At 37.7% G+C, this 23,670-nt stretch overlaps 1 protein-coding gene across 1 annotated transcript in view; it reads left to right on the top strand.

Annotated features, from left to right (window-relative positions):
- Positions 1 to 23,670, top strand: part of ANKRD31 (ankyrin repeat domain 31) — a 158,380-nt gene that overhangs the window by 98,858 nt on the left and 35,852 nt on the right. The window contains 3 exon segments of the mRNA XM_034656368.1: positions 12,903 to 13,065; positions 15,580 to 15,695; positions 21,067 to 21,154. Coding sequence (XP_034512259.1) covers positions 12,903 to 13,065; positions 15,580 to 15,695; positions 21,067 to 21,154 — 367 coding nt within the window.

The following is a 23,670-nucleotide window of genomic DNA, read 5'->3' as shown; positions in this document are numbered from 1 at the left end:
TTTTAACTTGGTTTAATCATCTGATCCATGAGCATGGAATATTTTTCCATCTTTTTTTGTCTTCCTCAATGTCTTTCAAGAGTGATTTGTAGTTTCTAGAATATAGATCCTTTACGTCTCTGGTTAAGTTAATTCCGAGATAGCGTATGATTTTAGGTGCTATTGTAAATGGAATGGATTCCCTAATTTTTCTTTCTTCAGTCTCATTGTTCGTGTATAGAAATGCAACTGATTTCTGAGCATCGATTTTGTATCCCGCCACATTACTGAATTGCTCTATAAGTTCTAGTAGTTTGGGGGTGGAGTCTTGGGTTTTCTGTGTAGAGTATCATGTCATCTGCGAAGAGAGACAGTTTGACTTCTTCTTTGCCAATTTGGATACCTTTTATCCCTTTTTGTTGTCTTATGTCTGTTGCAAGGACTTCTAGTACTATGTTGAATAATAATGGCGAGAGTGGGCATCCTTGTCGTGTTCCTGATCTTAAGGGAAAGGCTTTTCCCCGTTGAGAATGATATTTGCTGTAGGCTTTTTGTAGATGGTTTTTATGAAATTGAGGAATGTACCCTCTATCCCTACACTCTGAAGGGTTTTAATCAGGAAAGGATGCTGTATTTTCTCAAATGCTTTTTCTGCATCAATTGAGAGGATCATATGGTTCTTGATTCTTTTCTTGTTGATATCATCTATCACACTGATCAATTTGCGAATGTTGAACCACCCTTGCATCCCAGGGTGAATCCCTCGTGGTCTTGATGGATAATCCTTTTAATGTACTGTTGGATCCTATTAGCTGGGATCTTGTTGACAATTTTGGTGTCCATATTCATTAGGGAAATTGGTCTGTAATTCTCCATTTGATGGGGTCTTTGCCTGGTTTGCAGATCAAGGTTACTGGCTTCATAGAATGAGTTTGGTAGTTTTCGTTCTGTTTCTGTTTTTTGAAAGCTTCAGGAGAATAGGTATTATTTCTTCTTTGAATGTTTGGTAGAATTCCCCAGGGAATCCGTCAGGCCCTGGACTCTTGTTTTTGAGGAGGTTTTTGATCACTCTTTCAATCTCTTCATAATTAATCGGTCTGTTTAAATAATCAATTTCTTCCTGTTTCAGTTTTGGTAGTTTATAGGATTCCAGGAAGGCATCCGTTTCCCCCAGGTTGTTTAATTTATTGGCATAAAGCTGTTGATACAAGTTTCTAATGATCCTTCCTATTTCATTGGTGTTCGTTGTGACCCCTCCCCTTTCATTCATAATTTTATTAATTTGGGTCCTTTCTCTATTCTTTTGAATAAGTCTGGCCAGTGGCTTATCGATCTTATTTATTCTTTCAAAGAACCAGCTTCTAGTTCTGTTGATCTGCTCTACTGTGCTTCTGGTTTCTAATTCATTGATCTCTGCTCTAATCTTGATCACCTGCCTTCTCGTGCATGGGTNCGTGCATGGGTTAGGCCTGTTCTTCTGTTCCAGCTCCAGCTTCTTGAGGTGAGAATATAAAAACTGCATTTTAGATTTTTCTATTCTTTTGAGTGGGTGTTGGATGGCTGTGTATTTTCCCCTTAGGACCACCTTTGCAGTGTCCCATAGGTTTGGACCAACGTGTTTTCATTCTCATTGGTCTCCAAATATTGTTTAAACTGATTTTTAATTTCCTGGTTTACCCAATCATTCTTGAGCAGGGGTTCTTAGTTTCCAAGTGTTTGAGTTTCTTCCAAATTTTTCCTTGTGATTGAGTTCCAGTTTCAAAGCATGGTGGTCTGAGAACATGCAGGGAATAATCTCAGTCTTTTGGTATCGGCTGAGACCTGTTTTGTGACCCAGTATATGGTCTATTCTGGAGAAAGTTCCACGTGCATTCGAAAAGAATGAGTATTTTGTTGTTCTGGGGTGTAGTGTTCTATATATATCTATGAGGTCCATCTGGTCCAGTATGTCATTCAAAGCTCTTGTTTCTTTGTTGATTTTCTGCTTAGGTGATCTGTCTGTTGCTGAGAGTGGAGTGTTGAGGTCCCCTACTATTAACGTATTATTATCTATACATCTCTTTATTCTGGTTAAGAGTTGGCTTGTGTATCTAGCTGCTCCCCTGTTGGCGGCATAGATATTTATAATTGTCATATCCACTTGTTGGATACATCCTTTAAGAATAATATAGTGTCCTTCTGTATCTCTAACAACAGTCTTTAGTTTAAAATCTAATCTGTCTGATATGAGAATTGCTACCCCAGCTTTCTTTTGAGGTCCATTGGTATGAAAAATGGTTTTCCATCCCTTCACTTTCAGTCTGAATGTATCTTTAGGTTCAAAATGAGTCTCTTGTAGACAGCAAATGTATGGGTCATGTCTTTTTATCCAATCTGCAACCCTGTGGCATTTTATGGGAGCATTTAGGCCATTCACACTGAGAGTGATTATTGAGAGATATGATTTTAATGATGTCATGTTGCCTGTGAAGTCTTTGTTTCTATAGATTGTAAATTTCTGTTCTGTAACACTCTTGGGGCCTTTTTACTTTTATAGAACCCCTCCTTAATATCTCCTGTAGGGCTGGTTTGGTGGTAATGAATTTGGTCGGTTTCTACTGATCCTGGAAGGTCCTTATCTCTCCATCATTCTGAACAGCCTTGCTGGATAAAGGATCCTTGGCTGCATGTTCGTCTCAGATAGAGCTTTGAAAATACCCTGCCAACCCTTCCTAGCCAGCCAGGTTTCTGTAGACAGGTCTGACGTTATTCTGATATTTTTACCTCTGTACATAAGGATTTTCTTCCCCCTGCCTGCTTTCAATACTGTATCCTTGGATCTAATATTTGCGAATTGCACTGTGACGTGACGTGGGTCTGTTCTCATTGACCTTGGGAGGGGTCCTTTCTGATTCTTGGACACGAATACTTGTTTCCTTTGCCAGATTAGGGAAGTTCTCAGCTACAATTTGTTCAAATATCTCTTTTAGACCTCTCTCTTTCTCCACCACCTCGGGGATGCCGATGATTCTGACATTGGCACGTTTCATTGAGTCAGTAATCTCCCGTAATCTACATTCTTGAGATTGGATTTTTTTGAGCCAAGTTTCTGTTTTAGCTTTCTCTTTACCATCCCATCCTCCAATTCACTAATTCATTCTTCTGCCACATTTACCCTGGCCATCAGAGCATCTAGTTTAGAGTGCATTTGATTCATAGCATTTTTAATTTCTGCCAGATTCGCTCTCATTTCTGCCCTTAGAGATTCTGTATTCTTGTTAATATTTTCGTTAATATTTTTCTCAAGCCTACACATCATCTTGACCGTTTTACTCTGAACTCCATTTCTGACAATTTGGTTGTATCCATATCCTTCAGTTCTGTGGCAGAGTCTTTGCTTGGGGGGGGGGGATTTCTCCTCCTCGTCATTCTGATGAGGAGAGGTTGTGGGGATGCCCGGAGCCCAAATCATTGACCAGAACCCAGGCAGTGTGCACTTGTTTTATAGGGACCTTAGGGATGTGGGCTTCTTGATTTTTCAGCCTGCCTTCTGGGGTGGGGGGGGCTTGCCACACTGATACTCAGGCAACCCTGTTTGAGTAGAGTCTCCCTGTCCCCTGCAAGAAGGGATGGGGATGGGCACAATGTGAGCTAGTCTTTCGGGGCTTTTGTTCTCTGGTGGCTTTTCCTGGTGGTTTTCTGTGACTCTTCTGAGAGTCAGAGCAGTAGTTGCCGTATCCTAGCCTCTGTCTCAGGACAGACGGATCACAGTCTGCTCTCCACTGAGTTCTCTTGGCCACTTTAACTCTGTTTCTGTCAGTGCTGCTAGAAACCCTGTAGTGTCCCAGGTTGTGCACCCCACAGCCACTGTCCCAGCCCTCACTTCCAGGGCCTACACGTCTCTGCCCTTTGTGCTTCTAACACTGCCAGCCGCCCCGGTTCCCGCGCACACTCCCAAGCTCCCAGTATCAGTCCGGTTCCAGTGAGCACTCCGGATCTCCGGTTTTCATTCTGGTCAAGTGCGTGCTCCCGAGCTGTCATTTTCAGTCTAGTTTGAGGGTGAGCTCTGGAGCTCCGGTTTTCAGTTTGGACGCGCACATGCTCCTGAGCTCCCAGTTTTAGTCTGGTTCCACATCAGTATTTTAAGGAGAAACGTTTTATTTGAAAAGAAGGAGGTAGTATTTTTAAGGACATTTTCATTCTTTTGACGCTGATATATTGCCAACATATCTCCTCATACCTTCATTAATTTTCCTTCTTTGTGACAGTTCTTCTGTCATTGGCTTATTTTATTCCTCATTTCTTCCCTTTTGTCCTTATTTCTTTATCTTGAGGTAGAATACTGATGCATAAACCAGAAAGATTAAAGGGAGAGAGCAGGAGAGGTAAATATATGGTATCAGTTCTATTATAGCCTATAAATTTAATTCTGAGATTTTTTTACTCTTGATTTATTGCACGGAAAGTTACTCAATCACCTATTTTTTCCACCTTTCAACTTCTTTTTCAATCTTAATTTCTGTTTTAAGTTATTTTCCAAAGCGGTCATGGGTTTTATCTTGTAAAAGGAAGAGGATAAAAAGATAAGGAAAAGGAGAGTAAGAGGAAAAGGTAAGGGAAAAAGATAAAAAGTGGGTGGGAATGGATATCCACTTTTGTACAAGAAAGAATAGAAAGGACAAGATATACCCTCCCATCTTAACAACTTGACAGGTGAACAAAATACATAAAATAGCAGTTTTGAACCATTGTACAATATGCAGCTCAGGGCAGCAGTCCTTGAGAGAAGGGAAGCGCCTGAGATGAATCCTGTGGTTGCCTTACCGTATAGCCTAGAGGGGGGTTTCCAAGGCAGAAGCACAGAAAGAGAGGAAACAAACAGCCCTATGGTCTCAAGTTCAGAAGACAAAATTTGGAGTTTAAAAGGCTCCAACAGGTAGAATTTATGGGGCAAAATACCAGAGAGAAAGGATCTACATATAGAGAACTTCCCAAAAATTTGAAGGAGAATCCCCTTGATTCTTTGGCTGATCTACAAATATGTTTAAGAAAATGATGGAATATTAGGCAAAGAGCCAACAGGAAGGATTGGCAGAACCATTGCTGGAGCTTACAGAGAGTTGAGTTTGTGTTTATGTTTCCACCAGCCAGAGTGGCAGGAACTCTTAAAACATGGAAGCATCAAGTAGAGGTTATTTCTTGCATAGTTGAGTTAATTGGTACTAAAAGTTTCTCTAGACTCACCTTAAAATTTAAAAGAAAATATCAAGAAGATCATACTAATTCTGGTAAGCTAAACATGTCCCAGAACAAAGCCCAACAACATCTAAAGGAATACAATCAAATTCAGCACTCAGCAATATAAAAATCACAATGCCTATCAACCAATCCAAAATTTTTTAAATAAAAAGTACAATATAGTAACCATAAGCAGGAGGAAAAAAATGATCCTTCAAAAGAGACCCAGAAATGACACAGATAATAGAATTAGCAGAAAAGGATGTTAAACAAATATAACTATATACTCCACATGGTAGGCAGAATTCTAAAATGGTCCTCAAGATTCTTACTCACTGGCCTCTACCCACTGTGTATAAGCCCCTCCCTTTGAGTGTGGGTGGGCCCAACCTAATGAGGTGAATCCTTTAGAAGAAAGAAAGCATCAGAAAAAGCCATGTGGCAAAGAGCAGCAGAAGCTTCTAGGAGCTGAGAGCAGTCCCCAGCCCACAGCCAACAAGAATACAAGAACCTTATAAACTTTCAGGGAAATGAATTATGCCAAAAACCAGTGAGCTTGAAAAAGGACCCTACCATATGCACTCCAATGTTCATAGCAGCAGTGTCCACAATAGCTAAATCGTGGAAGGAGACGAGATGCCCTTCAAAAGATGACTGGATTAAGAAGTTGTGGTCCATATATACAATGGAATATTACTCAGCTATCAGAAAGAACGAATTCTCAACATTTGCTGCAACATGGACGGCACTGGAGGAGATAATGCTAAGTGAAATAAGTCAAGCAGAGAAAGACAATTATCATATGATTTCTCTCATCTATGGAACATAAGAACTAGGAGGATCGGTAGGGGAAGAAAGGGATAAAGAAAAGGGGGGTAATCAGAAGGGGGAATGAAACATGAGAGACTATGGACTATGAGAAACAAACTGAAGACTTCAGAGGGGAGGGGGTGGGGGAATGGGATAGACTGGTGATGGGTAGTAAGGAGGGCACGTATTGCATGGTGCACTGGGTGTTATACGCAACTAATGAATCATCGAGCTTTACATCGGAAGCCGGGGATGTACTGTATGGTGACTAACATAATATAATAAAAAAAATCATTAAAAAAAAAAAAAGGAAAAAAAAGAAAAAGGACCCGAAACATGAGGTGATAATCAGTGTTTGCTGGCACTTTGATTTTGGCATGGTGAAGACTCTGAGCAGACAACGCAGCCACCCCAGGCTCAGATTTCTGACCTACAGAAAAACTGTGAGATTATAATTTTATGTAATTTTAAATTATCACATTTGTAGTAATTTGTTATGCAGTAATAGAAAACTAGTACACTCTCTTATGTTCAAGGAGGTGGAGGAAAACAGAAACATGATGGGAAGAGAAATGGAAGATATAAATAAGACTCAAACTACTAGAGATGAAAATAAAATAAAACATGTGAAGTGAGATATTCACCAAATGGCTTAGTTAACAGCATATTTAATACTGAAAAGTAAGTGCAGTGGATTTGAAGATAAAGCATTAGAAATTATCCAAAATAAAACAAGAAAGACTGAGAAAACAAAAAAAAAACAAAGACAAAATAAGAAAACTTCAGTGCCCTGTAGGGTAATCTCAAGTTATATAATATACATGCAAGCTTAATTCCCAAGAAGGGGGGGTGTCAGAGAAAATATGGAGAATAAAGACCAAAATTATACAAATTTGATGAAAACAGTAAACGCACAGAACCAAAAATCTCACCAATCCTCCAGTAAAAGAAAAATGAAGAAAATTGTACCAACACATACCATAACCAAATTGCTGAGAATCAGTGAAAAAAGGGGAAAATATCTATCTATCTATCTATCTATCTATTCTCATAAAATATATTTATTAAAGTATCACTATCAATATAGACAATAAAATAAAATAGTACAGTAAAGGGAAACAATTTAGTTGATGCCACCAACCAAGTCATCATGTATCCTACAAGAAAAACATACTTCCAAGCATTAATAAATGATCATTACAATAAAAATAAAGATACACAAAAAAGGAAAGATACACCATGCTCAAGAACTAGAAGAATTAATATTGTTAAAGTGTACATGCCACTATTTTTTATTTAAATTCATATAGCCAACAAAGTACACGAAATGTACATTATTAGTTTCAGATGTAGTGTTCAGTAATTTAACAGTTGTGTATAACACCCAGTGCTGATGACATCACGTGCCCTCCTTAATGCCCATCACCCAGTTATCCCATCCCCCAACCCACCTCCCCTTCAGCAACCCTCAGTTTGTCTCCTGTAGTTGAGTCTCTCATGGTTTTTCTCTCTGATGACTTCCCGTTCAGTTTTCCCTCCCTTCCCTTATGATCATCTGTGCTGTTTCTTATATTGCACATACGAGTGAAACCATTGAAACCATTTGATAATTCTTTCCCTGATTGACTTATTTCGCTCAGCATAATACCCTCCAGTTCCATCCATGTTGATGTAAATGGTAAGTATTCATCCTTTCTGATAGCTGAGTAGTATTCCATTGTATATATACACCACATCTTTATCCACTCATCTGTTGATGGGCATCTCAGCTCTTTCCACAGTTTGGCTATTGTGGACATTGCTGTTGTGAACAATGGGGTACAGGTGCCCCTTCGGATCACTACATTTGTATCCTTGGGGCAAATAACTAGTAAGTAGTACAATTGCATAGGGTAGCTCTATTTTTAACATCTTGAGGAACCTCCATACTGTTTTCCAGAGTGGCTGCACCAGCTTGCATTCCCACCAGCAGTGTAAGAGAGTTCCACTTTCTCCACATTCTCGCCAACATTTGTTGTTCCTATCTTGTTAATTTTAGCCATTCTGACTGTTGGGAAGTGATTTCTCATTGTGGTTTTGATTTGTATGGGAAAAATCTTCAAAACAAAGATTTTTTTTGTTTTTTTTTGTTTTTTAAAGATTTTATTTATTTATTCGACAGAGATAGAGACAGCCAGCGAGAGAGGGAACACAAGCAGGGGGAGTGGGAGAGGAAGAAGCAGGCTCATAGCGGAGGAGCCTGATGTGGGGCTCAATCCCAGAACGCCGGGATCACGCCCTGAGTTGAAGGCAGACGCTTAACCGCTGTGCCACCCAGGCGCCCCCTTCAAAACAAAGTTTTAAAAGATAATTGTATACAGGAACAGACAAAAGAATGGCAGCCAGCTTCTCATCAAGAATTTTGTAAGCCACTGGACAAAGGAGCAACATCTTTAAAAAGTACCACAAGGGGAACTAAACTTGTCAATCTAGAATTCCATACCCAGCCAAAAAATATTTCAAAGTAAAGGTGATGTTGGCAAAGATGTGAAAAAATTGGGACTCTCATACATTGCTGGTGGTAATGTAAAATGGTACTGCTGCTGTAGAAAACACTCTGGCAGGGGCGCCTGGGTGGCTCAGTCGTTAAGCATCTACCCTCGGCTCAGGGCATGATCCCAGAGTCCTGGGATTGAGCCCCACATTGGGCTCCCTGCTCTGCTGGGAGCCTGCTTCTTCTTCTCCCACTCCCCCTGCTTGTGTTCCCTCTCTCGCTGGCTGTCTCTCTCTGTCAAATAAATAAATAAAATCTTAAAAAAAAAAAAACACTCTGGCAGTTCCTTCGAAAGTTAAGCATAGAGTTGCCATATGATGTAGCAAATTCCAGTCTTAGGTATATAGCCAAAAGAATTGAAAACATGTTCACACAAAAATTAATATATGAGTGTTCATAGCACTATTTTCCAAATAGCCAAAAAGTGGGAACAGCCCAAATGTCCATCAGTTGATGAATGTATAAACAAAATGTGGTGCATATCAATAAGATATTATTAAGCCGTGAAAAAATGAAGTGCTGATGGATGCTACCACATGGGTGAACCTTGAAAACATTACACTGAATGAAAGAAGATGGACACAAAAGGCCACATATTACATGATTTTATTAATATGAAACATGCACAATAAGCAAATCCATACAGGCAGAGAGTAGATTAGTGATTGCCAGGGGCTACGAAGAAGAGGAAATGAGGAAAAAGATACACCGTGAAAACAGGAAAAGAGTGAGTGACTCTAGAAACATAAGACAAAGATTTCAGAGCAAGGAATATTGCCAGGGATAAAGAGGGACATTTCGTAAGTGTAAGGAGGGTATTTCACCAAGAAGACATAGCAGTCCTGAGAGTACAATAATGAGTTTCAAAATAAATGAAGACAAAGCAGAATTGAAATGAGAAATAGACAAATCCACTATCATAGTTGGCAATTGCAATTCTCTTAATAAATGATATAAAAATACATACGAAGAGACCCACTTCTTTCTTGCCTCACTGAGATCTGAGTTGATCTGTAAGATTAAAAGGCTGAGAGAAGCTGGGGACACAGCAGCAAAGGCTTAGAACTCACAGAGGGATGCTACTAACTGCTTCACAGTTCTTCCTACTAACCTGGTTTGCAGACTCCCATCAGGAAGCCTACCTACAAGTTGCTGGAGATGCCGCACCTGAAGAACTCCCCAGCTAGCTCTTTGAATCTCCCTAATGCTCTGCACACCTCACCCACATACCCTTTTACCGCTGTGCCCCTACCCCCACCCCAATGGCCGGCTCCTAGTATGCACTCTCATGGGCAGCAAAAATGAGCCTTTACAGACTTGCTAGTAAGCCAACACAAAGTTCAATTCTGTAGGATTTCAGGGGACATTTTAGAGAGCCACCCTTGGAAAAACATAAGTTCTCAACAGTTGGCCTGGCTTTGTGGGATCAAGAGAAGGCATACAGTTTTAAGAACTTCCCCCAAGAGAAAACAAAGTGTGGAGCAAAGGCATCTAAGAAAAGCCTCAGAAAAGATTTAAGAAAAGATCTAAGAAAGCCTCAGAATCCATAGATGTGACAGGCGAAGATGTCTCTTGCAAAGCTGGTTAATGAGGACTACAGGAGTCTTCAGATGTGAACATAAGACTTCAGAGAACATACCAAATTAGGGAGACACAGCTCCACCAAATTTTCCTGTAACTGACCCCAGAGAAATGGAGATATATGAATTGCCTGGCCAAAAATGTAAAATAATTGTTTTAAAGAAGCTCAGCAATCTACAAGAGAACACAGACAACTCAGTAAAATTAGGGAAATAATACATGAACAAAACTAGAGGTTTAGCAGAGAGAGATCATAAAAAAACCTTTTTGTTTGCATAAAGATATGTACTCAGATGTTCACAGTAGCTTTACTCATAACAGCCAAAAACCAGAAAGAACCCAAATGTCTATCAACTGGCAAATGGATGGATGGATGGATGGATGGATGGATGGATAGATACGTAGATATATAGTTAAAAGGAACAAACTATTTTTTTCTTAAAAACATCTTTACTACAAGTGTCCTTTCATACTACGTACATTGAAGATTTTGTATTATTTCCATTCACTGAAATGACAGTGTTCTCATTATACCTTGCAGGTGGCATTCTCAGAAACATCTTTCTTTTTAAGATCTTATTTATTTGAGATAGATAGTTGGGGGAGGGGGCAGGGAGCAGAGGGAGAGGGACACATAGACTCCATGTTGAATGCAGAGCTCGACACAGGGCTTGATCCCAGGACCCTGAGATCATGACCTGAGCTGAGATCAAGAGTCAGATGCTTAACCCACTGAGCCACCCAGGTGCCCCTAGAAATACATTTATTACAAGTGTTCTTGTACACTTCTCTGCATACATGGAAGAATAAGTATAACTGTTTTACACTGTTCTCATACCAGCTAGCAAGTAGCCAGATCAAACTGTTGATACAGCAATATGGATGAATCTCAAAGACATTATGCTGATTTAAAGAAGACACAAAAGACTTTATATAATTCCATTCATATGAAGTACTACAAAAGGTGAATTTTACAGTGATTGCAGCAGATTACTGAGTCCCAAGGGCCAAAGGGAGGTAGGGAGGGATTGACTGTAGAGAAGCATAATGAATTTTTTTATAATGATGTAATGTTTCTAAGTCATGGTTATAGTAGTGATTACTTCAGTAAAGCTGATTAAAAAAAAAAAAGGCAAGGGGCCTACTTCTTGGTCACCTAATTTTTATCAAGTTCTTTGTTCCTCAGGTCTACCCCATTGTATTACCTGGAACTCTCTCCCAACTGTAGCTTTAGCCTTTCCTGTTTAGTGCCTTGTGGCCATTTTGCTGTTCTCTTAGGCTTTTTAGGCTATTTCCTACTAATGAGCTTTATGGAAACAGAGCTGTTGGGGTCCCATTCCCTCTGAGCTGAGTTCTGTGTTTTCCAAACCAATAGATTAAATGAATCCATGTTAATACATTGAAGGTCAAGCCCTTAGAGGAAGGCCTCCTCTTAACACACAAAATAGTCATTATTAATATGGCATGATTTTTAAGTCTAGAAAAGCTTCCTTTGTTAAAAAACAAACAAACCAGCTTTTTCCTGACCCCATATATAGCAGTGGAAAGAGGGTGTAAGGAATTGGTATTTTTAAATAAAAGGTGACTTTACTAATCACTCAGGCTTAGAAACCACTGGATTGAGGTACTGCTCACCCCATCTTTTAAAAACAAAATACCTTTACTCAGACTTCACTAAGTTTTCATCAGAAATCTTTGCAGGAGACCTTTTTTCGTATGCTATTTATTATCTATTGTCTCTCACTACCTCAGTTGGTCTTTTCACTCCTCTAAGAAAGAAGGGGGTCTAGGGGACTACTTTCGTTCAGAATTCACTATGTACAAGGTATTTGACAGGGGCTCACATTTAGTTCTCATAGATGATAAAAATGAGGTTCAAATGGTGAATAATTTGCCCAAGGACATAGCTAGTAGGTAGCAGGAGTGAGTTTTGTATGCTTGACTTTAAAACAAACGTGTTTTCTTTTATGCTGTGCTAACTCCGGGCTGATGGAACAAATGAGGGGCTATCCTTATCATCTTCAGTGGCCCATTTCCTCCCAAAGTCTCTGCTTCTCCATACCTGAACATAAAGAGAAAGAGATAAGTCACTAACACGGGGCATACCTCTATTTTTAACAAAATCCTGACCATCTTGTCCTAATCAGGTTTTTCAGTGATTTGAGTCCTTGCCTCACACAGATGGAATCATTGGCTTTTTTTCACTAGTCAACTTATACCATAAGCTAATTAGTAACATCTTTAACTTTGACCATTTATAAACTTCTCATATACAACAGCTTTGAGTTACTCAGAGAAACTTTATTTATATTAGAAACTGCCCCCCAGCCAATGTGCATATATAAGTCACTTATTTAGGACACATGACAGATTTGCACAAACATTATTAGAAGGGTCATTGGATTTTCAAGCTAACTCATTAAACTTCTTGAACAAGTAACATACCTAAAATACAGTAATGCAGGTTGGAGGAAGAGACAAAGGGCTCTGTTAAAGAGAGAGAGTCAGTCTTACATATCATTCTGCCTATGTTTACTTCTTGATTGCAATGAAGGTAGCATATCTGGCACTTTCATGTCATTATGTTTCCTTCTCCTGTGAGGACAGATTGGGCCAAATCCGTGGATCAGTTTACAGCTTTCATAGCAAATTTAATCAAAAATTTTCTTGGCCAGAGTTTGAAACTTCTTTTGATAACTTTTAATAGTGGTGACTTATAATGAAAGCAGAAATTATTGATCTTAGGTATCTGTAGAGATAACTTTGGAAAAATATCTTCTAGGCAGCTGAGATTCTACTACAACATGGAGCAAATCCAAATCAAAAGAATCAAAAGCAGAAGACTGCTTTGGATGAAGCAGATGATGAAAAAATGAAAGAGCTGCTGAAATCTTATGGTGCAGTTGAGACTGATAATAGAGATGAAAGTAATGTTATAGTCACTGGTATGTATGTCAGTATTGCATGCTATTTTAGACAAGTGTATACCTCTGCTTAGAAAAATCTGCAGATTTGTAATATAAATTGTTTCATAACTGGGGTAGATGTTTTGTATGTTTATTAAACTCTCGAAAAGCATTGTTTATTTTTAGAAATTAGCATTTCCAAATTGGTTTAATTTATATACCATATGATCCTGTTGGATTGGAGTTACATGTTGAAATGGAATCCGTATTGTTAATCTCTAACTTTGGGTCTGAAATAGAGATGTAACTGAAATCACACAAATTGACTTACTGGTACTAGGGTTGGAAAAGGTTGGCATTATACTAAGATTCCATTACTTCAAAATTTGTAGTGGTTCATGTGAAAGGGACTGATGCCAACTTTTCAATACTCTAATGTTCTAATGCTAGAATATGAATTTGTTGATTAGCAAATATACTTGTATGCATATGTGTAAATGTAGTGTAAAAAATATTCAAGGGAATTTACAGTGAGGCAAAATTTTATGAACCATTTTTTAGAAATAGTTTGCATTTAAAATAATCAAATCAAAAAATGGGCAGAAGATATGAACACACATTTCCAGTGAAGACATGTCTAACAGACACTTGAAAAAATGTTCAAAATCATTAGCCATCAGGGAAATTCAAATCAAAACCACACTGAGATACCACCTTACGCCAGTTAGAATGGCAAAAATTGACAAGGCAAGAAACAAATGTTGGAGAGGATGTGGAGAAAGGGGAACCCTCTTACACTGTTGGTGTATGCACGTTGGTACAGCCACTTTGGAAAACAGTGTGGAGGTCCCTCAAAAAGTTAAAAATTGAGCTACCCTATGACCCAGCAATTGCACTACTGGGTATTTACCCCAAAGATAAAGACGTAGTGAAGAGAAGGGCCATATGCACCCCAATGTTCATAGCAGCATTGTCCACAATAGCTAAACTGTGGAAGGAGCCAAGATGCCCTTCAACAGACGAATGGATAAAGAAGATGTGGTCCATATATACAATGGAATATTACTCAGCCATCAGAAAGAACGATTACCCAACATTTGCAGCAACATGGACGGGACTGGAGGAGATTATGCTAAGTGAAATAAGTCAAGCAGAAAAAGACAATTATATGGTTTCACTCATTTGTGGAACATAAGGAATAGCAGGGAGATTGGTAGGAGAAGGAAGGGAAGAATGAAAGGGGGGTTAAACAGAAGGGGGAATGAACCATGAGAGACTATGGACTCTGGGAAACAAACTGAGGGCTTCAGAGGGGAGGAAGGTTGGGATTGGGATAGGCCGGTGATGGGTATTAAGGAGGGCACGTATTGCATGGAACACTGGGTGTTATACGCAATGAATCATGGAACACTACATCAAAAACTAATGATGTACTGTGTATGGTGACTAACATAACATAATAAAAAATTTTAAAAAAAGAAATAGTTTGCATTTAAGTAATATAATGAACTATCTATAAGAAATAGGCATGTAATGAACACTAATTTAGAAAACATATATTTGTTAAGCACCTGCCAAGTAAATTGAGTACTTGCCTCTGAGGAACTTTTTAGTCTTGTGGGGAGATCAACCAGAAAACAAACAGTTAAACACAGTTTATTAAGTGTTAAGGAGAGTGATTTGTTCTTCCTTTTCTGTCCTGCTTGAACCGAGACTCACACAAGAAACCCAGAAACATATCTGCCCTTTCTCCCTATGAGGCAGAATAATTGGGAAGAGAACCTCTGTCACACACTTTTCCCCCAGCCTACCACTATCTTTACCAATTGTTGATTTTCAAGAGGAGAATCATATTACTGATATGATTTATCAGAGGAAGGATAACCACTGTCTCGTATTTTACTAGTGAGATAGATGACACGGAGGTCAAGTTCAAGACTGATAGAAGGTTCCTGTTTTCATTGCCTGCTACCATATAGAGCCCCAGTCATTTTTAAAGTTATTGGGCACTCTGTTGTGAAGTGCTATATCTATTCCCACCTGCCTGTTGTTTCTTGTGTATGCATTTCCTTGATCAGGTACCCTAAAGGGATGAGGGATGTAGGTACAGTAGTGAAGAAAGAGAGTCCAGAATGGGAAAAGGGTCAGAGACAATGAATTGTAGACATAGTGATTAACAGCGTGGATTTTGGAATCAGATCTGTTTTCAATACTAGCTGTGTGACATTAAGGAGGCTTCCCAAATCCTTCTAAGCTTCATTCTCCTCTTCTGTAAAATGGGCAGAATAAACTACCTATCTTATAGGGCTCATATGAAGATTAAATAAAATGGTTCAGGAAAAGAGTTTGCCATCCAGTGTATGATAAGTATTCAGTAAATGTTAGCTGTAATCACTCAATTGATAATAATAATAAATAATGAGATGCTAATCAACATTAAGTTATTATAGTAATTGTAAACTTAATTTATTCTTTCTATTCCTGTCACCATTAAAATTGATAAAATGAAGCTAAGTTTTTACACATTATATTTTCTGATTTTAATTTTTAAAGTCAAAATTCCTGCCGTCCAGCCAAAAAGACTTAAACGGTGTTTTTGTGATGACTGCAAAACTGTTGATCCACCTTGTCTTTCACACAGAGAAAAAACAAGAGAAAGCCATCCTGTGGTGAGTGAGTTGAAGTCCTTTCATTTTTCAGCTTAGAAAATGCCATTCTTTGGGCCAGCGAGCCAGCCATTGGCTATCAGCAGTACTCTTTCCATTTTAAGGACACACAGGTTGAAAATATTTTTTGTCACAAGAAAATATGTAGCTATTGAGCCAAGAAAATATGTGGAACAGTTAACTCACTTATCTGCATTGAATGCAGAGTTATGGATTAGCTGCTATTCTTTACAACTAGGTTGTGTTTTTTAGCTACTTCTTGCCCCACTATCATAGTGTGTCTTCACCCACCCACTCCCACAAAAAGTCTAGGATGTCTAGTAGGTAGAAAAGACCCTGGAACCCAGACAGAGAAGAGAAAAGCAACTGGGGTTAGCCAACCTGGAATCTCACATGGTTTATAGTGATAGTGTTTGCTGTATGTTAAACTCCTCATATAAAAATATATTTACACAAAAATAACATAGTCATTGCTCTATAAAAAAATGTTACTTGTTAAGATGGGTATGTGTAATCTGATAAAAACGTAGAGCTTACTAGAAACTAACTTCTTAAGAAAATAGGATCCTCGGTGAAATACTGTATCAAATAAGACTGTGTATGTTGAGGGGTACTTGGGTGACTCAGTCAATTAAGCATCTACCTTTGGCTCAGGTCATGATCGCAGGGTCCTGGGATTGAGCCTCACATCAGGCTCCTTGCTCATCAGGGAGCCTGCTTTCCTCTGCCTGCCACTCCCCCTGCTTGTGCTTTCTCCCTCTTTGTCAAATAAATAAATTTTAAAAAGATTATGTATGTTGATTAGACTTCTCTTACATGCTTTCTGTTAGTCATTGTAAAGAAGACATTGTCATTCATTGAATCTAAACTATTAACAAATTTATAGCTTACACATTTTATCTTAAGTGGTATTCAGACTAAATTGCATTTGCCTCAGGACTTTGAAAATGTTTTACATTTTTTCCTGGTATCTGTTGTCATGGACAGAAAATCAACCATCAATCTGTCATTGCCTTATAGATAATCTGTCTTTTAGTCTTATAGATTTTATGTTCTCCACTTTCACTAAGTTATGTCTAAATGTGGAGCAGATTTTTATTAATTGTACTCGGGCCTAGAAATGCTCCTTTAATCTGAAGGCACATTTCTCATTTGTATTTCAGTAACTTTCAGTCCTAATACCTTTGAAAATTGCCTCTGCTCCATTCTCAGTATTTTTCTGTTTTGTAACCTCTATTCAGATGTCTTTTAGACCAGTCTCCATGTTTTCTAATATCTTCTTCATAGTTCCCATCTCTTTAACTTTCCACAGTATGTCTGTGTGATATCCTTTGACCTCTCTTCCAGTTCATTTTTCTCTCCTCAAATATTTCTAATCTACTTAACCCATATATTGAGCCTTTAGTTTAAATGACTTTATTTCTAGAAATTCTTTTTGCTTTTCAAATTTTTTTTGAAGAAAACAAAATAAAGACTTTTCTACTCTTAAAATATTGATAGCATTTTTAAAAATCCAGACATTTTTAAAAGGAATTTCAAATTTTTCCCAATTGTTTCTCATGATAACATGATTCTTTATGTAGTTTTATAATTTTTTTTGAAGAAAACAAAATAAAGACTTTTCTACTCTTAAAATATTGATAGCATTTTTAAAAATCCAGACATTTTTAAAAGGAATTTCAAAGGTTTTTCCCAATTGTTTCTCATGATAACATGATTCTTTATGTAGTTTTATAATTTTTTTTGAAGAAAACAAAATAAAGACTTTTCTACTCTTAAAATATTGATAGCATTTTTAAAAATCCAGACATTTTTAAAAGGAATTTCAAAGGTTTTTCCCAATTGTTTCTCATGATAACATGATTCTTTATGTAGTTTTATAATTTTTTTTTATAATCTCATTTCCATGAGGACCGATTACTGTGGGAATTTTCGTGTGCCTAGCCTTTGTGCTGAACATTTGCCTCCGCTGAGGCCCTAGAAGTTTATCAATTTCACAACAAATTTTTATGCTAATTTCTCAGTTTGGGTTCCGAACCACACAAATCATATAAACTCAGTTCTTATATACTGTGTGGTGTAGGCTTGAGTCTCTAATTTTCTACCCAAAGCCTTGGGTAGTGGCACGTAGAGTTTTTCTAACCTTCAGTTAACCTAAAGATCTCCAACTTTATGTCTGGATTCCATGCCTCTTTTTCCTTTGTGAGCATTAAAAACCCAGCCCCTAATACCTGTATTTGTTCCAGATCCCTGATGGGCCGCCGCTAGTTTCATTTCTGACACCAGGGAATTTTTCAGTCATTTTCCATTCTTAACTGTGTGTGTGTATATTTAAAGTTTATTGTATTTTGTGTACTGTTTCCATGTGTTTGGAGTACACAGAGGTTCTTCTATATCAGCTCAGCCCACCATATTGATCATAAGTATCTTTAAGGTGTATTTTCATGTAAAGATTACAACATCTTGGAGAAACTGCCTGTTATTAACTGTATGGGCGTTTGCTTTGGGAGTAATGTATATCATTTCACATGTCAAGCTTCAGAAAAAATTGTAATGGCACTGCTTTAACTCTGGTATTGCTACTTTGGGTGGGGGAATGGATAAAATGGGTGAGGGGAGTGGGAGGTAGGTTTCCGGTTATGAAATGAGTAAGTCACAGGGATAAAAGATACAGCATAGATAATATAGTCAGTGAGACTGTAATTGTGTTATATGGTGACAGATAGTAGCTACACTTGTGGAGAGCATAGTATAACATATAAACTTGGCAAATTACTGTTGTACACCTGAAACTATGTAATATTATGTGTCAACTATACTTCAATTAAAAAAAAAGAAAAAGAAAACCAACTTTAGAAAAGGAGGAAAACTCAAGAAAATAAGGACTTTGAAGTCATTAGGGGTTAGTCTTTTTTAAATGCAAACTTATTTTTGAATGTTGGAAACTTCAAATCGAATTGAGGAGGAGGGGAATCTGTGGCCAGATACAAAGGAAATGAGATGATTTTAGTTTGCTACTACCTCATAACACCCTCATATCACAGCATGTAGGCAGCTTCCTTCCCTATACCTGTGTAGATGGAGTAATAAGACTAATAGTTGGCATTCACTGAGTACTTATTATACAATAAGCTGTCCTGTAAGTCCTTATATTAACTCATTTCATCCTCATAATAACCCTTCTGGGTGCGTTCTGTTATTCTCATTATCTTCCTCATTACAGTTGAGGAAGCTAAAGTAAAAGAGGTGAAGTAACTTAATGCAAAATTACATTTCTGTTAAGTAGCAATACCAGAGTTAAAGCAGTGCCAGGCAGTCTGGCTACAGAGCCTGTGCTTCTGGCCACAGTGCTACACTGTACAAAATTGTAAGAGAGGTGTCAGAAGCAAAGATGATCCTGCCATGAAAAATAGGAAATTTGGAATAAAATTGTAGTGAAGCTTTCCGTAAGCACAGTAATAAACTGTCTAAAGCTGCTTGTTCCACAGACAGATCACAGGTTGGGTTTTTTGGTGTTTCTTTTTAAGATAAACAAACAGTAATGAACTAAGATAGGGGATCTTGGAGGGAAGGTTATGGTGGACCCTTCATGGTGGAAGGTAAAGCTGGTGTGGAGTTGGAGGTTATTGCCCATGGTGGCCAAGACTGAGTACATCCACAATATTAGCAAAGCAAAAAGGAAAATCAGCACCAAAAACTGTTTTCTTTATCCTGACCTGTAGATAGAGGCTTACCCAGGGCTCAGATTCCTATATTTAGTTTGCTTTTATAGCCGTTCAGTGTAAAAAAGAAATAAATCTCATTTTGTTTGTTTGTTTTGCATATTTATGTTTTATAGTTCTGCTCTGATGCATTTCATAAGTGACAGCAGTGAGATTGCTTTTCCACATAATTGGATGGTTTTATTATGTGCATTTTTCATGTCCCTGTAGGCACCAAAGTAAAATTTCAGGGAAGCGTACTTTAGAAGGCTTTGAAGACTGTTCTCATTGTTTAAATGAATTTACATTGAGAATATATTAAAGGGTAGGTGACATGAGTCAGTCCGTCAGTTTTCGTTTATTGAGCACCAGCTATATATCCAACAGTGTGGGAACCATTCACAAGTATAAAAGCTATGCTCCTGCCTATAAGATGTTATTTTCTTGATGGAGAAATATAATGTGTAAGACATTATATATATTAATGCTAAATTATATACCACCAAAATTCTTAACTAATTCTGAGAAAGGAGAAATCCATATGAATTAGATTAGTCAGAGGTTTCATGTTCGATATGGGTTTTGTATAATAATAAGCAGTGCCTGGGGCGCCTGGGTGGCCCAGTGGTTAAGCATCTGCCTTCGGCTCAGGGCGTGATCCCGGCGTTATGGGATCGAGCCCCACATCAGGCTCCTCTGCTAGGAGCCTGCTTCTTCCTCTCCCACTCCCCCTGCTTGTGTTCCCTGTCTCGCTGGCTGCCTCTATCTCTGTTGAATAAATAAATAAAATCTTTTTAAAAAAAATAATAATAAGCAGTACCTGTTGAGCTTTTGTGTTTTGCTGGCACTGCCCGAAGCATTTTACCTGTGTTGCTGTATTCAGGCAAGGAGAGGACAAGTAAAGTGCTGGAGCCACACAGCTAGGAAGAGGTGAAGCCAGAATTCACACCCAGGCAGTCTAGTTCCAGAATCCACTCCATGATTACTTCTCTGATAGGAAAGACATGGATCTGGACAAAGTAAATATAAGGCATTCCAGGCAGGACAGTCAGTACTAACAAGGGCATGGAGAGGTGGCCTTAATTCCTATTTGTGAATTTTTGAGAGAGTAGTGTTTTGTATTTTTGAGATTATGTGTGATATTTTAATAGTGTGCAGTGACAGTCATGAAGCCTTAAAGTGAACTTATTGCATATATGTGATCTTTAAATATTATGTGCTAAGATGATGAAAGAACTCACTGACTTCTGTTTTAATCATAGCTGTAGATGTTACTCTGTTCAGGCAAGGAGAGGACAAGTAAAGTGCTGGAGCCACCCAGCTAGGAAGAGGTGAAGCCAGAATTCACACCCAGGCAGTCTAGATTATCTACAGATATGATTAAAACAGAAGTCAGTGAGAAATTATGAGTCTTTATATGGTTGCTACTCAAATATTCTATTTACCAGAAGTAGATCTGCTACATAAATCAAAATACTTAGGTTTACTTTTCCCCCCAAATACGCAACATTTTACAGTTAAGTTTAAACAAAACATGAATACATTTTGAATATGAAGTGAAATGAGCATTTTAGAAGCACTTTCTTTAGCACTTTTGCTGTGCATTTGACAATTGAATATCAGAGAGAAATCTACCTTCTTGTAATGAAGTTTTTAATATTTTTATCTGATAGCATCAGACCATCAGTGCCATTCTACAAGATATAGAAGAAAAACAAGAAAATTTACTAGAATTTGAAATAAGAACCCCTGAAGATGCAGGTAAATATGGACCCATACTCCAGTTTGATTATTTCATACATCCAAGGTCATTGCTCCCTCCTCTTCTTAAGGTACAGGTTTATGTCAAAGCTTTCTTGTGATGGCTGAAAAGTAACCTTTTTTTTTTTTTTAGTGATGATAAAGTGCCAGGAATGAGCATTACAAGTCATTTATGCAAACCTGCAGTTAGTGTAATTGTTGATCAAGATACTTCTAGACTCAAGGTATAGCATGAGTAATATGAGGGACACTCAGAACCATGATCAAAGATAAGCTATTACTGGTGATATGTTTAGATGAAGATGTGGGGAAAAAAGTGTAAGATAGTGGCTAGAGATGAGATTATGTTACTCCTTAGCTCCCCAGCTTCACCCAGCTATAGTAACCCTTAAAAACAGATCAGAAAAGGAATAGGCAGTTGTGACTCAAGTAGGGCAATCCTCATACGTTTCAGATGAACAGATAGACCAGGTAAATGGTCTTACTGCATAGATGTCTTCCTGTTTACAAAACTGTAGTGATTCAAAATAGTAAATTTGACTTTGATTCCAAACCTAATAATCTGAATTTCTCAAAATTTCAGTGACTGTTTGCAGATCTTTGATAGGTCACAGTTAGTTGTGTGTTAGATAGTTGTGTTTTCTTGAGTTATGACTTACAAGGTAGAAATTAACTCCTGATAGATGCAGATCTGAATGTTTAAGTAGTTAGCTAAAAAGTAATTTGAAGTATCTCATCAATCTTTTGTGTAACAGGATACAACTGTTAGTTCATGTCTTGTCTTGTTCATATTGTATGGTCTTTAAAAATTATTTCCTTTTAAATTATACCCTTTTGGGGCGCCTGGGTGGCTCAGTCGTTAAGCATATGCCTTCAGCTCAGGTCATGATCCCAGGGTCCTTGGATGGAGCCCCGCATCGGGCTCCCTGCCCCGCTGGGAGCCTGCTTCTCCCTCTCCCACTCCCCCTGCTTGTGTTCCGTCTCTCGCAGGCTGTCTTTCTCTCTGTCAAATAAATAAAATCTTTAAAAAAATAAAAAATAAAATATACCCTTTCTACCTTTCATCTTGGCCTAATACATGGTACATGTTGTGATTTAAGGAAAATAATACAAAATAATTTATACCCTCAAACAGATGTGAATAGTTCATATATTTTATTTAGTATTTATAATATACACCTAAGATGAATTTTCCAATTTTATAATTTTTTATTAAAAAGGCATATAAATACACTTCAAAAAAATAATAAAGATGAAAAAATATGCTAAAATTACCTACCATCCCACCACAATATTTGTTTTCTTTCTTTTTCTAAGAATTTAGTTATGCAGTTATGCCTCAATAAAATTATTAAAAATATAGTTTAGATCAGGCCAAATTTGCCAATTTAACATTTTTTCCCCCATAACCGTTATTCTTAGTGCTTTACATAGTATCCTGTTCTATTAATGTTCCAGGGCTTAATTTTTCCCTTTTTGTTGAGCATTTACATTTTTCCAGTTTTTTGCTATTCTATAGCATTTATCTTTCTTAGGAAATATTAACAGAATTGGAACTGCTGGGTCAAAAATATATAAACATTTTTAAATCTATTGATTTGTATTGATAAATTGTTTCATAAAGTATTAGATACTAATTTAATTTTGCACTTTCACCAACACACATTAGTGTTTGTTTTCCTTTACACTGCTAATAGCATCAGTATTTTCATTTAAATTAATTTTAGTAGTTTAATAAGAGGAATGCCTCATATTTTCACTTGCCTTATTGATTATTAGTGGTATTTTTTCTCTAGTTTTATTTCCTGCTTTGTGAATTGACTGTTCCTGTTTGTCTATTAATAAATTGGAGCCATTTTATGTAATCAAGTTATTGATCCCTGTTCTGCCATAACTGTTGCAAATATGTTTTTCAGCTACTTAACTGTCTTTTCATGTGTAACATGTTAATTTATGCTTAAGTACATACATTTTCAAATTCTTTTTTTTATAGTAATATTTTTTTATTATGTTAGTCACCATACAGTACATCCCTGGTTTTTGATGTAAAAGTTCCATGATTCAATAGTTGCGTATAACACCCAGTGCACCATGCAATACACGCCCTCCTTACTACCCATCACCAGCCTATCCCGTTCCCCCACCCCCCTCCCCTCTGAAGCCCTCAGTTTATTTCTCAGAGTCCATAGTCTCTCATTCTTCATTCCCCCTTCTGATTACCCTCCCTTTCTTTATCCCTTTCTTCTCCTACTGATCTTCCTAGTTCTTATGTTCCATAGATGAGAGAAACCATATGATAATTGTCTTTCTCTGCTTGGCTTATTTCACTTAGCATTGTCTCCTCCAGTGCTGTCCATGTTGAAGCAAATGTTGAGAAATCGTTCTTTCTGATAGCTGAGTAATATTCCATTGTATATATGGACCCCATCTTCTTAATCCAGTCATCTGTTGAAGGGCATCTCGGTTCCTTCCACGATTTAGCTATTGTGGACAATGCTGCTATGAACATTGGGGTG

This window comes from Ailuropoda melanoleuca, chromosome 3 (assembly GCF_002007445.2).
Source record: "Ailuropoda melanoleuca isolate Jingjing chromosome 3, ASM200744v2, whole genome shotgun sequence".
Classification (NCBI taxonomy): domain Eukaryota; kingdom Metazoa; phylum Chordata; class Mammalia; order Carnivora; family Ursidae; genus Ailuropoda; species Ailuropoda melanoleuca.
Note: the sequence above shows the minus strand (reverse complement) of the source record. Positions and strands in the feature narration are given on the sequence as shown.